General features: G+C 39.3%; 1 protein-coding gene across 2 annotated transcripts; it reads left to right on the forward strand.

Annotated features, from left to right (window-relative positions):
• Positions 1-322: 322 nt before the first annotated feature.
• LOC140928589 (uncharacterized) lies at positions 323-10,861 on the forward strand. 2 transcript variants are annotated; one of them, XM_073378360.1, is made up of 7 exons: positions 323-505; positions 1,717-1,773; positions 1,863-1,937; positions 2,881-2,970; positions 3,433-3,516; positions 3,698-3,793; positions 6,868-10,861. In XM_073378360.1, exons 1-7 carry the CDS (start codon positions 400-402, stop codon positions 9,888-9,890), a joined length of 3,531 nt encoding a protein of 1,176 aa, XP_073234461.1. In that variant the 5' UTR covers positions 323-399; the 3' UTR covers positions 9,891-10,861. The 2 variants fall into 2 exon arrangements, with proteins under 2 accessions (XP_073234461.1, XP_073234462.1); XM_073378361.1 differs by lacking the exon at positions 1,863-1,937 and having other exon boundaries at positions 324-505.
• Positions 10,862-13,840: the final 2,979 nt, after the last annotated feature.

Here is a 13,840-nt window from a genome sequence, read left to right on the forward strand (position 1 = left end):
GCACCAGGTCTTGACAAGATACCAATTCATGTCATCAGACTCAGCACCTGGTATTATTCCTTCTATTACTGCCATTATAAAATTCTTCTTTTAGCACCAGCACCTATCCTGGAGATGGAAGGATTGCTGAAGTGTGACCAATCTTGAAAGAGGGTGATTTTGAACAACCAAGCAATAACAGGCCATTATTTTGTTGCCTATCTTATCCAAGGTGTGTGAAAAGGTGGTCCTGCATCAGCCAACACCCCATCTAAAAACAAACAAAAGGCTGGTGGTGGAACGGAGCAGAAAAAAAGTATGAGCATTAGCTTGATTATAATATTGCAAAAGAATTTACTCGGAGTTTAAATTACATTAATGTTTTCTGATGATTAAATTGAAACTTGGTTAAGTTGCTGAATGGAAGATCGTCACCCTAAGAAGCAAGTAAACACTCTTGGGAAGCAAATAAGAAAAAGTGCATCAAACATCTTCCAAAAATGGAGAAAGAAACCAAAAACATCAGGTAAACCATGAAATTTTTTTCTTGTTTGTTTGTATTTATGACAATCATGTTATATTTATCTGTAGAATTTGTTAGTGAACACCTGAACTGACACGTTTGTCAAAGAAGGACATCAAGAGGCTGGGTGTGTGTGTGTTTGTGTGTGGGGGGGTGGGTACCCTCCCATAGCCAGTTTTGTGTATTATATCAATTGGAAGGTGGTCTTAGACAAGCCATGAAAGAGAGGTAAGAATTTGGTGGTTGCAGTTTAAGAGGAACTAATCCAAAATGGACTCTTGTAGTGGGTGGGGTGGACATGATAGTGTGGAGGTAATCTCACATTAAGCCACGGAGAGGTTGGGATGTTTTTTGGAACAATTAGCACGATAATGGAGGTTATGTGTGTATATATTTATTGAGGTCCCGCCAGGGTAAATTCCAACAAACGACATGACACAAAAAGTAGCGACAGAACGTAAAATGAAATTGCGACAAGAGACGACCTCCCTCAGTCGAATTGCGACAGGGATGGCAAAGCCAAGAATAAGCGACAAAGAATGGTGGTTTGGCTAATTTATCACCAGTCTGAATGCCAAGAAGGAGTAATTTTCGTCAATTTTCCTTGCACTTCAGAGGACATCTCTTGTCAGTGCGCTTCAGTGGACCCTCCTGTGAATTGTGAATGGCGATGTATAGGTGTTCAATGCATGGAATTTTAACTGAGAAATTGCACTGTAATGGTTTCTTGAGTTCACAGTGCATCGCTATGCCCCATTTCCAAAATTCCAACAAAGACAAAGAATTTTCATTCAATTTCCGACACCGACATGAGAATTCAGAAAATTCAGACTAGCGACAGGGGACCCCCCCTCCACACACCCCCTGGCAGGGCCTTTTTACTGTGTATTATTGGTTGTGTATGATAGACTTGTTTATCATTTTGTCTAATGGTAGCCATTTTTTGTTGATCATAATAAACCTAGACACAATTTTAGCAGCTTTCATACATTCTTTCTTATGTGATGTAGACTTTTTAGCAAATTTATGTTGTTGTAAGAAATTGTTCCTTCAGCAGCCTACTGTGATATCTATTTGCTGTTTTGTAATGTCTTTCTGCATTTGACTCATTCCGTTGTTTACAAACATAATTAAGCAATCCCATAGAACAATGGTCACACTCAAGACGGTGTATAAAAATTTAATATTTATTGAGTGTTTGTTGTTATATATAGCTGAAGGTCAATCTGGAGGAGTTGGGCAAGCTGGCACAAGCACAAGTTTTGATGCTGGTGAGCAAAGTATCAAATCTTATTACTTCTGTCAAACTGAGTAACCTGCAAAAGTCACACTTGTTCCACTGTTTATTTTATTCATTAAGGTTCTGAGCAGAAAGTAGAGAGTGTTATTTCTGATGATCATGGAACATCAGCTGGTGCAAGCTGCCTTGATCACGGTACATTGTTTAGTTAAACATTATAGGGAAGAGAAGTAATGATGTCACAAATTAAATCTGTGAAATTATGGGATTGGCTGGCATATTCTGGTCTCAAAAAACTTTTTTTGTGGTCCTTCAGGCCTCAGTTTGCTCTAAAATAAAGGGGGCCCCAGGCCCTCAAGGCCCCTCCCATAGATCTGCCACTGCTATATAGATGTTGCTAGAATGTAGCTTGGTATGTGACTAGTAGAAGTTTATCTCTGCCGGAGTTGTGACACTCCATGTTACGCATATGTATGTAAAATAGTGATAGCATGGTTTTCTCATCTTAGTACATTGCACTGAAAAGTTGTTAACGATTTCCAGTTTCAAAAGCCTGATAAGTCCCCACCCAAATGTAGAGGCGTGGCCAATGTACACTTGATTTAATTTGTGCCACTCAACTGAGAAAAGAGGAAAGTATAGTGAGTGATTGGATCCCTTGTGCACTCACGTTGTATGTAATGCTTAGGACTGGCAAGTATTGGGGCAAGTACATAATACACGTAATGTAATATTTTTCATCAGTGTGTACATGTCGCATATTAAATGAGTTTGTTAATCCATTCACTCTAAGAAAGTGTGCAGCCTGAAAAAACATCCTCTGAAGCTAGTCATGTCGTTTTCTGGCTGAAACTGCTCAAAAGACAGTTTTTAAATCAAGCACCATGCTTGCAGTCTTTAGTCAGCTTCCTTTGCTCATGACAAGCTTTGAAGTGCAAAATATTGTTATGCAAATTAGCTGGCTGCACATTCAATGTGCAGGCAGCAATTTTGCAAAGTCATTCAAAGCCAATAGGTTCAAGGGGAAAGTTTTTATGAAAATTTTTAGGATCATTGGATAGAATAAAGTTCAGGTGGAAAGTGGAACAAGATTTTTCTGTTTCTTGCTAATCCGATCCTCTGTTTAATTATTTTTAAGGTGCATCTAATGTTGTGCAAGGTGCAAGCAATAATCATGGTGCTGGGGGTGAAGTTTCAGGTGCAGTTGGAGGGGTTTCTCATGATCAAGGTTCAGTACCATCATGATAATGTGTTTATTAAGAAGTAAAGCTGTAATTAATAAATAAAAAATATCATTTTAGTGGTAACATTAATGCTGGAATGCCCAGGCTTTCATCTACCACAATTCCAGCATGAGATCGTAATATTAATAATAGAAATGTTGGTTGCTCAAAGCTATATTGATCAAGAGAGGCAAAAACCAGAGTACCTTCACAAAACCTGTTGGAACGAAAAAGTGAACCGAGTAACAAGTTGGTTTCTCCAGCGACTGCACCACCCTTGTTCTCAAAATATCATAGCAAAACAGTTATGTTATTTTTCATTCAGCAAGCATGTTAATGTTAAAACTCTTCCTTACCAACATAAATTAGTTATGCAGCTTTGGACTGAAATGTATACTTAAAATATTTAAATAGTTATCTTTATATGTATGTTGGAATGCTGGCTGATATGTTCTCTCATTTTTCAGGTGCATCTAATGCTGTGCAAGGTGCTGATTCTGGTGCTGGGGGTGAGGTTTCAAATGCAAGCAATGAAGTTCATTATGACCAAGGTACTTTACAGAAATGTTATTTGTTACTGAAAATGTTTACTGAAAAATTGGTTAATATGTCTTTGAAATTTAGCATCTCCTTCAGGTGCAGTTATGTGACACTAATCTATAAACTTAAAAACGTCAATCGTGTAATCTCAATTGTTGCATGTTTCTGAGTGATATTTTTTTCATTCTCAAGGTGCCTCAGCTAGTGCTGTGTACAAGGGAAGTAAAAATAGTGGTGCCATAGGGAGTGGAGCTTCAGATTCAGGAAAAGAAGTTCCCCATGATAAAGGTACAAAAACAATATCTTTTTTACCCATGGTTTCTCATCAGGACTTAAAGAGTAAGAGAAATATATATAAATAAATGATATTGCTATATAACGTTAAGAAGCTATTTTGTATTTTGTGTACATATTTCATGAAAGAAAGTAGATAAAATAATGTGTATATCACATATACCTGCTTTCCATGAGAGCCGTGCCTGTAACTAAGCAAAAACTTAACTACAGGGTGTCCCAAAAGTTCATTCCTCTGATTTCATGCACTGTAACTTTTGATTAAAACTTTATTTTTACATGAAATTTCTACAAGATGTTTATTTCTCTATCGAGTACTAATGTGTTCAGAATTTCAGTAACTGGCATGCCCTTTTTGTTTTTTTAATCACATTCTGTAGCCATTGCGGCTTGAAGTGGGATACACAGTAGAATGAAGACTTTGAAACCCTGATTGACTACAAGATAGCAAATTGTCAAATACTGATACCATTTCTGGAAGAAATTGTAATTTGGAATGTTAGTGTTTGAGGAGAGGGGGAAACCGGTGTACCCAGAGAAAACCTTTCAGAACAAGGGTGAGAACCAAAAGCAAACTCGATCTTCAGTCATGTATGCCAGCACTTTTGGGACGCAAACCTGGGGCATGCTGGTGGGAGGCAAGTGCTCTTACCACTATGCCACTCTTGTTTCCATGGCATGTGGCCAAAGGCGTGGCCATCTCCACGTGGCCAAATTTGTAGACCTTGGTGTAGCCTACCTGGAAAAAAATTGAAGGAAGGATATGAAGTAACTCTCCAAATCTTATTATTATTATTATTATTATTATTATTATTATTATTATTATTATTATTATTATTATTATTATTATCTCGCAGTATAAAACTTCAAAATGCTGTCCACATTATGAGTAGTATAGGGCACATAACGTAACCCACACCACTTGAGAAGCTATTCTTAGAAGTTAAAAAAGGTCGATACGAAACCTAATACAATCCTAATATACAGAATGATATGAATCTCTCTACTTAAAAAGCCAATTTAGAATATTATTAAATTCTTATACTCTGTAAAACCTACCCAAAGACATGATGATATAATTATCTCTACCAGAAGCCTATTTAGAAAATTATTCAGTTTTTATACCCTCATTATCTCTTATATACCTAAACGAGGCCATCATAATGTGGTTATCTCTACTAAAAGCCTATTTAGAATAATATCAAACTCTAATACTCTATAAAATCTAAGTAAAAACATCAGTAAACTTGTGTTTCTGGATTTCTAGAGAAAAAAAAACTAAAATCTGGTGTCCTTAGCGCCCTAACTAAGTATTTATCTTAAATGTTCTGCCAATGTTCAAAGTGTTTGAGATGAACGACTTCTGCATCCGCTCAAGTACGCCCCGTGCTCTCGCTCCAAGTAGCTTCCTCACCGACTTTTCAAGGTGTTTAGAGTAACCACCCAGTACGTCAATTATTACGTTGTACTGTTCAACCCTGTAACCAATGTACCTCTGCTTCAGCTCCCACATCATGGGCCCATACTTGAGTGTCTTTTCCTCATCTTTCTTAGCTCTACTCTCAATCCATGGGCAGCTCATTTCAATAATTGAAATGAGCTATTATTGTGCAGACTTCTTTCCTCTCGTGGCTGATAAGTCGCTTGTCGATCCGATTTGCTCTAACTTCGTTGTGCTCTGCATAGATGGGAATATCCCAAAACGCCTCACTCGTGGTGTTCTGGTAGGCTGGTTCTGGCATCACCGGTGAGTACCATGGAGGAACCTCTTCTATTAACCCATGCTCTCGCAGGAGCTCAAAAAACAGAATCTCCAAAGCTACATTATGCCTGTATAGGTACTTGGTTTGTGCCAGGGAGGAACATCCAGCCAATACATGTGCAACGCTTTCAGCTATCTTCCCACATAACCTGCATAGGACTTCGCCGTCGGTGGAGGTTTGCGTCTTCTCCTTTGAGTAGAGCTTCGTTGGTTACAACTGCTCATACAGTTTATACATGCCCGCGATGGTATATGTAGGGCATGAAGCCCAACCTTTTAACCATGTAAAGCAGCTGGTTATGCTTAGGCTCTCATCTTCCCATCTGATACGGAATAACTTTCCTTGCCACCTTTTGTCTTTAGCGATCTCCCAGAACTGCTTCTCTTGAGATTGCTTCAACAGATTCCCAGCTATTGCTGCAGTCACCACCTTTCCTTCTGTTGTAACACACACGGGATTTAGGGAGTCAAGCTGAAGTGTGATGTTGAGTTCTTCACCGTACTTAACTGCTTCCTTTACAAACGACTGGTGGCCTGATGCCATGGCGTGTTCTTCAAATTCTCTAACTGCTTTCACGGTCAGGTCCAAATTCTGATACAATTTCATTAGCGATTTGATTTTAGTGATCTTGTACTCGTGTTCTACTGATCGCAGGCCTCTACCCCCTTTCTCCCTCGGTAGATATAACAAAGAAGTTAGGCTAGCTGGGTGCTTGCCACCGTTCTCAACGATGATCTTCCGAGCTGCTCTGTCCACATCTCTAAACTCTGATAGAGGCCAATGCTGCGTGTTCACATTAAGTACCGCAGGACCAGGAGTGCATACTGATTAGTTGCCTGTACACGGTTTTATTGTTAATTTTATAATTATTATAATTATTATTATGGTTATTTTTCCACAAAATTCCATAAGGGGATTTCATTGATGACTGCCGCTTAAACGCTAGCCTAGCGTCTGTTTTAGAAAGTGATAATGGCGTGAGCTTGTAAATTAGTAATTTTAAGATCTTTTTAATAATTTTAGTCTATGTTAGTGGAATGTAAATTGGTCATATAATGCCTGCCGCTTAAACGCTAGCCAAGCGTGTGTCCGCTAATTTTAGAAAGTCGATAATGGCATGAGCTTGTACATTAGTATTTTAGGATCTTTTAACATTTTTATTTTATCAAAATTTAAGTCTATGATAGTGGAATGTAATTTGGTCATATGTTAATAAAGATTTTATTTCATAATAAAATTATTATTATTACTTTTATCTCAGTTTCGTAGTTATCAGCTCATTCATGTTTTTCTTTTCATAATCAGAATTTACTAACGTGAAAACATCTACCTTGGAAGACTTGCGTAGCAAGCTTGCTGATCTCTACAAACGCACAGCCAAGGTACCCACGTCAGTTTGGTCTTCGGTCTGTCAGGTGGAACTTGACCAGATCTACACTCGATTGTCATTGGTGAAAAAAGAAAAAATTCCAACTGGAACATTGCAGTCAAACCTGACAGATTATAGTGAGCTATTCACATCAAACAAGAAAGGTATTGTGCCTAAGAGAATTCTTGTGCAAGGGGAAACGGGAATTGGAAAGAGCACATTTGTTAAAAAGGTAGCGTTGGATTGGGCTAAACTCGTTGACGATAAGGACGTTGTAAACGAAGAAATGGCTGCTTTAAGCAAGGGCCGAGGGGGTAAGAAGCCATCACGTAAAGATCACGTGGGCGTTAGCCAGGCCGAGAGCAGCGAAGCAAGAAAACATGATGACAGCAGTGAGTGTCATATTGATGCGCTAAAGAAGTTCCAACTTGTTATTACTGTTCCTTTGAAATATGTGTCTAAATGCCAAAGTTTCAGCGACGTTTTAAGCTGTTCTCGTCTTATTCCAAAAGACGAAGAATCTTTAATAGATGATTTGTTTACGTACGTTTGTAACAACCAAGAGAAAGTTCTTCTGGTGTTTGATGGCTACGACGAGTATCGCACTGGAAGCGTAGCAGAAGCCCAATTTGGACCAAGAAGCACTTCTCCTATTTGTGAGATTTTCCACCGAAATGAGCTTAGAGACTGTACTGTCTTAGTAACCACGAGATCTTCGAGAGCTGATGAACTGCAAGAATCTGCCGATAAACACGCTAAGATCACAGGATTTTATGGAGGAGATCAATTTGCTTTTATGAAGAGGATGCTAGGTAGCAACAGCCAGGTATCTGAGCTAAACAGGTTCCTGTGGGAAAAGAGCCTGTTTTACCTTGCAAGAGTACCACTTCTGAATCTCTTTTTCTGCTTGTTGTTCAGGCAAGATAAGGAGAAAATGATGGAACTTGGCAAGAGAAAAACTCCATTATATCGAGCTATTATCCGATACATCTTGCAGTACAGCAACAAGAGACTTTCCCCTGCTAAAGTCTACAAAGTAAAAGAGGAAGATTATCAAGAAATCCTTACTGAAATAGGAAAGGTGGCGTTGGAAAGTCTTCTGAAGGGTAGTCAGGTGTTTGAATATGGTCAGCTGTCTGAGAAAGTACGTGGTGAAGAAAGTGTTATGGTGGGCCTCTTACAATTATCTGAGAACGAAGCAAGTTTGGAACCAACGGAGATAGTGTCCTTTATACACAAATCAATTCAAGAGTATTTAGCAGCCTGGTTTATCGCTAACAGATGTGTTCCCCAGGGTAATCTTGGTGTAATTGAAAAGCATGCCGCCACTTTGGAGGACTGTCGGTCAATTGCAAATGTTTTGCAGTTCGTGTGCGGTTTGTCCACGGAAGGAGCTGTAAAGGTGCTAACGCATTTATCTACTGTTCGCGCCAATGACTCGTCATTAGATTTTTCAAAGTTAATGCCAGTTGATGAAAGGGAAACAGACCTGCCCTGGGCTGGCTTTACCCTGCGGCATAGCCAGTTCAATGACCTGGTCCGAGATTGTTTTCAAGAAGTTTCATTGGCTCCCGATCTTATAGAGCATGTCTTTGGTTGCACCGGTGGAATCATCGTCCAAGAGACGCCAGTTGATCGCGGTCTAGTGCTTAAGCCGGAAGTTTTAACTCAGCAAGTAACACATTCTTGGGCTTTCTATTTTATTAACTGTCTTTCCGAGAGACGGCGATCGCTTTTGTCATCCGCCACCGCCAATTCAGTAGAGAACCTCTATCAATCAGCTCAATTTCTGGATCTCTTGCATATCCCCCTTAGAATGGTTAGGAATTCGAAAGAGCTAAAACTAGGAGACTTTTTAACAAAGTTTCGCCTTTGTTCTTGTACGCGTTGCACTTTCGCTTCCGTTCTTTGCTGCACTGATGGCAAAATGATGGTGTACATCACAGACTTGGACCTTATGTGTGATAAACATACCAGGATGTTTACTGAAGCTGCGGCTGTAGTTTGTGATCAATCTGTTTCTGCAAAAATGTGTTCAAGCCAACCATGTTTAAAATTCTTAACATCCTTAAGCTGCATTTTCGATGGAAACCGAGAATTGCCGAAAGAACTTGGTGTCATGCTTAGAAACTGTAAACATTTGCAAGGAATTAGGTTTGGCGGAGACGGTGACTACGCAGTTTATTTTCTCGAGAAATTAGCACTTCCCGGAAAATTGTGTTTGACCATTAATGTTAACGGAGATGGATCAATTTCCTGGGGTTCTGTGAACGATTTTCCATGTTTTCCCTATACAGCACCAAGACCTGAAGAAAGTTTATGTCTTATTGCGGGCTTGCTTTGCACCTATTCTTTTGAAACAGCGATGGCAATCATAAGCAGTATCTCGCCTGAGAGATTGGGAGAAGTTTCACTTAGAAATGTCAACCTCACCACCTCCGCAGCTGCGACTCTCGGTAAATCACTTTCTAAAATGACTTACTTACGAAGGCTTCAGTTACGAGGGCAGCGTTATCGTCATGGCTGCAGTTTTCTGAAATTGAATACTCTTTTTGAAGGATTTAACAATGTACGGTGTCTAGAAGAACTTTATTTATCAGATTTTTGTGTCGTTGATTCCTTTGCTCCACTAACCGAGAAATTTCGCTTCTTTGCTGATTTAAAAATGTTAGTGCTTGAAGACGTAAACTTGGATGGAGATGGTTTGTGTCTTCTACTGGAAGGTTCTCGATTCCTTCCAAATCTGCAACACCTGGATCTGTCGCACAATCCACTTGGTCGTGCGGTAAGAGCTATCGCTTCCTACCTTGACAAACTTCCTGAGCTTAGGGAGCTTCTGATTCATAATAGGTCAAGAGATGGCTCTGAAGACTTGAAGTACGTTTGGAAAGCTGCCAAAGAATTACGTCCTGAGATTTCAGTAAAATGGGAAATGATGATGCTAGATTATGTAGACTAGGGAAACTCCAACGTTTCCTGCTGTCTCCGCTAGACGATGATCGTCGAATTCGGCTTCCTCGAAGCATGTTAGTTTTCTTTCTCTACTAAACCACTATTGTGATGTTTTCTTTTAATTTCTAATTGTTCACGTTGCAAAAAAGGAAATTGCAATGTCGTGACAGCTCCTTTAAATACTTCCTCGGTTACTGAAACGCCAAGAAAACAGTAGGTCAGGTAAAATCGCAAGTGCATTTGACATCCTTAAGTATTTTCTCTCTTTCTACTGAAATAGTTTTTAAGTTCTGGGGGCTGTTTCTCGAAAGTCCCGATAATTAACGGGCCCGGTAAGCTGTCCCCGTTTACATTAAGGATCGAGGTTTCGATAGCTTTGCATCTATCATGATAAAACTATCAGTTAATGAAACAAAATGGAGTAGTTTGCTAGCCAGGACCCACGCTCTTATTCTTTATATTTCGACTTGAATATTTGATTTCGGGCCCGTAAAGTTACTGGGACTTTCGAGAAACGGGCACCGTGAGCCCCAGGCAGTTTTACTGATGATGATTAAGGTGCAATACGAAACAGTCAGTTTGTCTTTCCACAGCCTGTTCCAAGCGTTCAGATAGTGGAGAATTGCGCGAAATGGAGACAAACAAAAGCGGAAGAGAGGAAGATGGAGAGAGAAGCCTTTCCCTCCCTCCTCCTTGTTATCTCCACTATCTGAACGCATGTAACAGGTTAATCTTCATGGGATGATAGATTATTTCTTTAAAAGAACTTTTTGATGTGCCGATTAGCTTGCCGAACATTACAAATGAGAAATAACAATTCTGTACTCATTTTTTTTCCTACTTGTTATCACTTTTTTTATTGTGTCTTAAGATTACGAGTGGTCACTCTCCTGTGAACTGTGAGCGAAATACGCGAAATATGCGCAAGGAGAGGCAAAACGCGTGTCACCTTATGTAATAAAGATTAAAATCCCTGCGCAGTGTAGTTGCTTAATGTTAATTTGAAAATTTTAAAAACGACACCGTTCAAAAGAGTCTTAAACCCGACGTTTCGGCAATGCTGCCTTCTTCAGGGTACAAGAATGAATACCGTTAAAACTCTTTTGAACAGCGTCGATTTTACAATCTTCAAATTAACGCGTGTCACCTTCCTTACGGCTTGCGGATTTCACATGTCCTCGCTCTACTATTTCTGGGGAAATGAGGGACCGCCCGTAGTTTAGTGTGCCTTCAGACTCGTGCAGTGAATGGTCAACTGTCGTAGGGGCTGATTACAGGAAAAGTTTTCCGAGAGCTCAGCAAGTTGCAAAAAAAATGAACTTTGTTATTACGTGACATCCGAGACAGCTCGGTTGGCCCAGATCCCAGTACTGTGGTGTCGGTATCGCGGCTGATCGGGCTGGAAAATTCCATCTAATCAGACCCACCGGTTTGCACCAGCAACAGGAAAACAACGAGGCTTAACAACTAAACAGCGAGTAACTTAGCTAAGATATAGTTTTTATTTCGTCTGACTCTCTTGCGTCATACTTTGCATAAAAAATGCCACAGTGGTAAGCCAGTTTTACTTAATGACGGACCTGGAGGGGCCGTGTAACACACTGCTCATGCGCAGTGCTTCCAATCACTATAAACCAATTATAAACCAATAAAATCCCCTTCACAGATTGGGCCAGACGAGGTGACTGTAGTCACTTTATTGGTGTGATGTTGATCTCGTCTTAACCTCCTTATTCCACTGAAGATTTATCAGCGTGAAAATTTAAGCGTCATCCCGTAGGCTAGGCTTTATGAAGTCGATATCTTTTTAGACGGTTTGCTTGACCCCTTGCTTAAATCAAAGAAAGACTATCGTCAACTCGTGGTTACGTTGTTTAGAAAATAATCAATTAGTTATCACCTCTGGTTTTCCCACATTGTCGGGCGACATGAAAATCTTTTTTATTGCAAATATCCTTTACAGATGAAAACAAGGTGTAATGAATAATGTGAAAAGAGAAAATGTTAGGGAATCCCCCATTTTGAACAGTTGAGAGTTTTGGCATGTCGCTAACGTAAATATTGCGTGACAAAGGTTATGTGAAACAGTCTTTTTTGGTTTTTCATTAGTTAAAGCAGTGATAGACTTTCTTGTAATGAGTCTTAATTATTTGTCGGCCAGTATTTGACGAAGTTTCCTGTAGGGAGTGCGAATTGTAAGGTATTGAAACGTACAAACAAAGTTTCGCGCATGCAAGTTTAATAAGTTAAGATTTTTGTTTTGTCGTAGTGTACACAGTTCAACAGCGACTAAGCTTTGTCATCGTTACTTGTGAATACTGTAACAATATTTTTCAATACACAGGGATCTCATTTATTGATAAGTAGCAAATATAGTCGCATTAACCATTCCGTTCCAAAACTAATCGAATTAATATTTGGCCCTAAGCCTATTTAATGCGTAATTAATTTTCTTTGAATTATTTCAATATACTTCTAAATCACAAAGGTAAACAATTATGTCCAGTAAAGGTGAGGGCATAAAAACGCCCTTAGCAATGGTTTAATGCAAATAAGGAAAGAGGAAAGGGCAAGGGGAGGAGGAGGGAAAAAGTAATTTGTTCACATGGCGAGTGTGTTAGAACGAATGACTGCGTTGCAACAAAGGTCACATGTAATTAAAACTCCAGAACAGTAGATCAGGGTTCAATACGTTAACATGAGTCAACTCCCAATCCTAGGCTGTCAAGTTACGCAGTTTTTCTCACGTGTTCAGATCGATTACATAATAATAAGATATTTCTTAGCAACAAGAATCCAAAGTAGCTAAGAATACCAAGGAGAAAAACATAAAAATTCTACATCAACGTCTAATGAATAATGTGAAAAGACCGCATTTTGAACAGCTGAGAATTTGCGCATCTCGCTAACGTAAATATTGCGTGACAAAGGTGATTTGAAAATATTTTGTTTTGTTGCTTCATAAGTCAAAGCAGTGATAGACTTCCTCCTAATGAGTTTTAATTGTTTTTCGGAAAATATTTGACGAAGTTTCCCGTAGGGAGTGCGAATTGTAAGGTATTGAAACGCATAAACAAAGCTTGGCGCATGCAAGTTTAATAGGTTAAGATTTTTGCTTTGTCGTAGCGTACACAGTTCTACGTCGACCAAGCTTTGTAATCGCTAGGATGAATACTGTAACAACATTTTGCAATAGACAGGGATCTCATTTATTGATAAGTGGTAAATACAGTCGCATTAAACCATTCTGTGTGCAAACTAATCGAAAAAATATTTACAAGGTTACAGTTGTTGCTCCCTACTTCAAATTTCTGAACCAGCGATAGATCGCAGCGAACACTCCCAAAAGTAACGAGCCAGCGATATACCTCAGTCAGTGATATATCCCTAACAATGTAACTTTGAAAACACAGAAACGCGTTGCATTTTATGACCGGTGCCAGCCTTCGGCTAGGCCCCGGTAATGATAGAAATTCAGATTATAAATATACTATCCTTGTTCTGGAAACACAATACTTTTCTTGCTGTTTATTGCACTTTATTAACAGCTATTTAGGTATATATTTAAAAACAAAAAAAACAAATAAAACAGCAAAACAAATAAGCAAACAAAACAAAACAAAAAAGAAAAAAAAAGGAAGAAGGGAAAAAGAAGGTCGTTAGCAGAGTTTGAACCCGGTGCCTCCGAGTTGATGGACCTCACATAGCCACTACGCCATTGAGGATGATCAAGTGGTTTGGGTGAGAAGTCTCAAATTTAATGCGTTTTCCATGGAACTTCCGCCGGCAAACGATCGAGCCATTCTTAACCGATTGAAAAAAAAGACTCGAAGCAATCGGATGAAATTAAGGCTAACTGAAACCAGGCTAATGACAGTAAAAAACAATGTAAAAGCATTTCATGGCAATGAAAGAACATATGCGATACAAAGACGACACAACTCCTCCGCGAAGTAG

This window comes from Porites lutea, chromosome 2 (assembly GCF_958299795.1).
Source record: "Porites lutea chromosome 2, jaPorLute2.1, whole genome shotgun sequence".
NCBI classification, from domain to species: Eukaryota; Metazoa; Cnidaria; class Anthozoa; order Scleractinia; family Poritidae; genus Porites; species Porites lutea.

Excerpts from the sequence above, each read along its gene's own strand:
- LOC140928589 (XM_073378360.1), top strand. The coding sequence starts at position 400 with ATGGAAGATCGTCACCCTAAGAAGCAAGTAAACACTCTTGGGAAGCAA. Across the intron at positions 2,971-3,432 it reads AGGGGTTTCTCATGATCAAG|GTGCATCTAATGCTGTGCAA; the intron begins GTTCAGTACCAT and ends CTCATTTTTCAG. Across the intron at positions 3,794-6,867 it reads AGAAGTTCCCCATGATAAAG|AATTTACTAACGTGAAAACA; the intron begins GTACAAAAACAA and ends TTTCATAATCAG.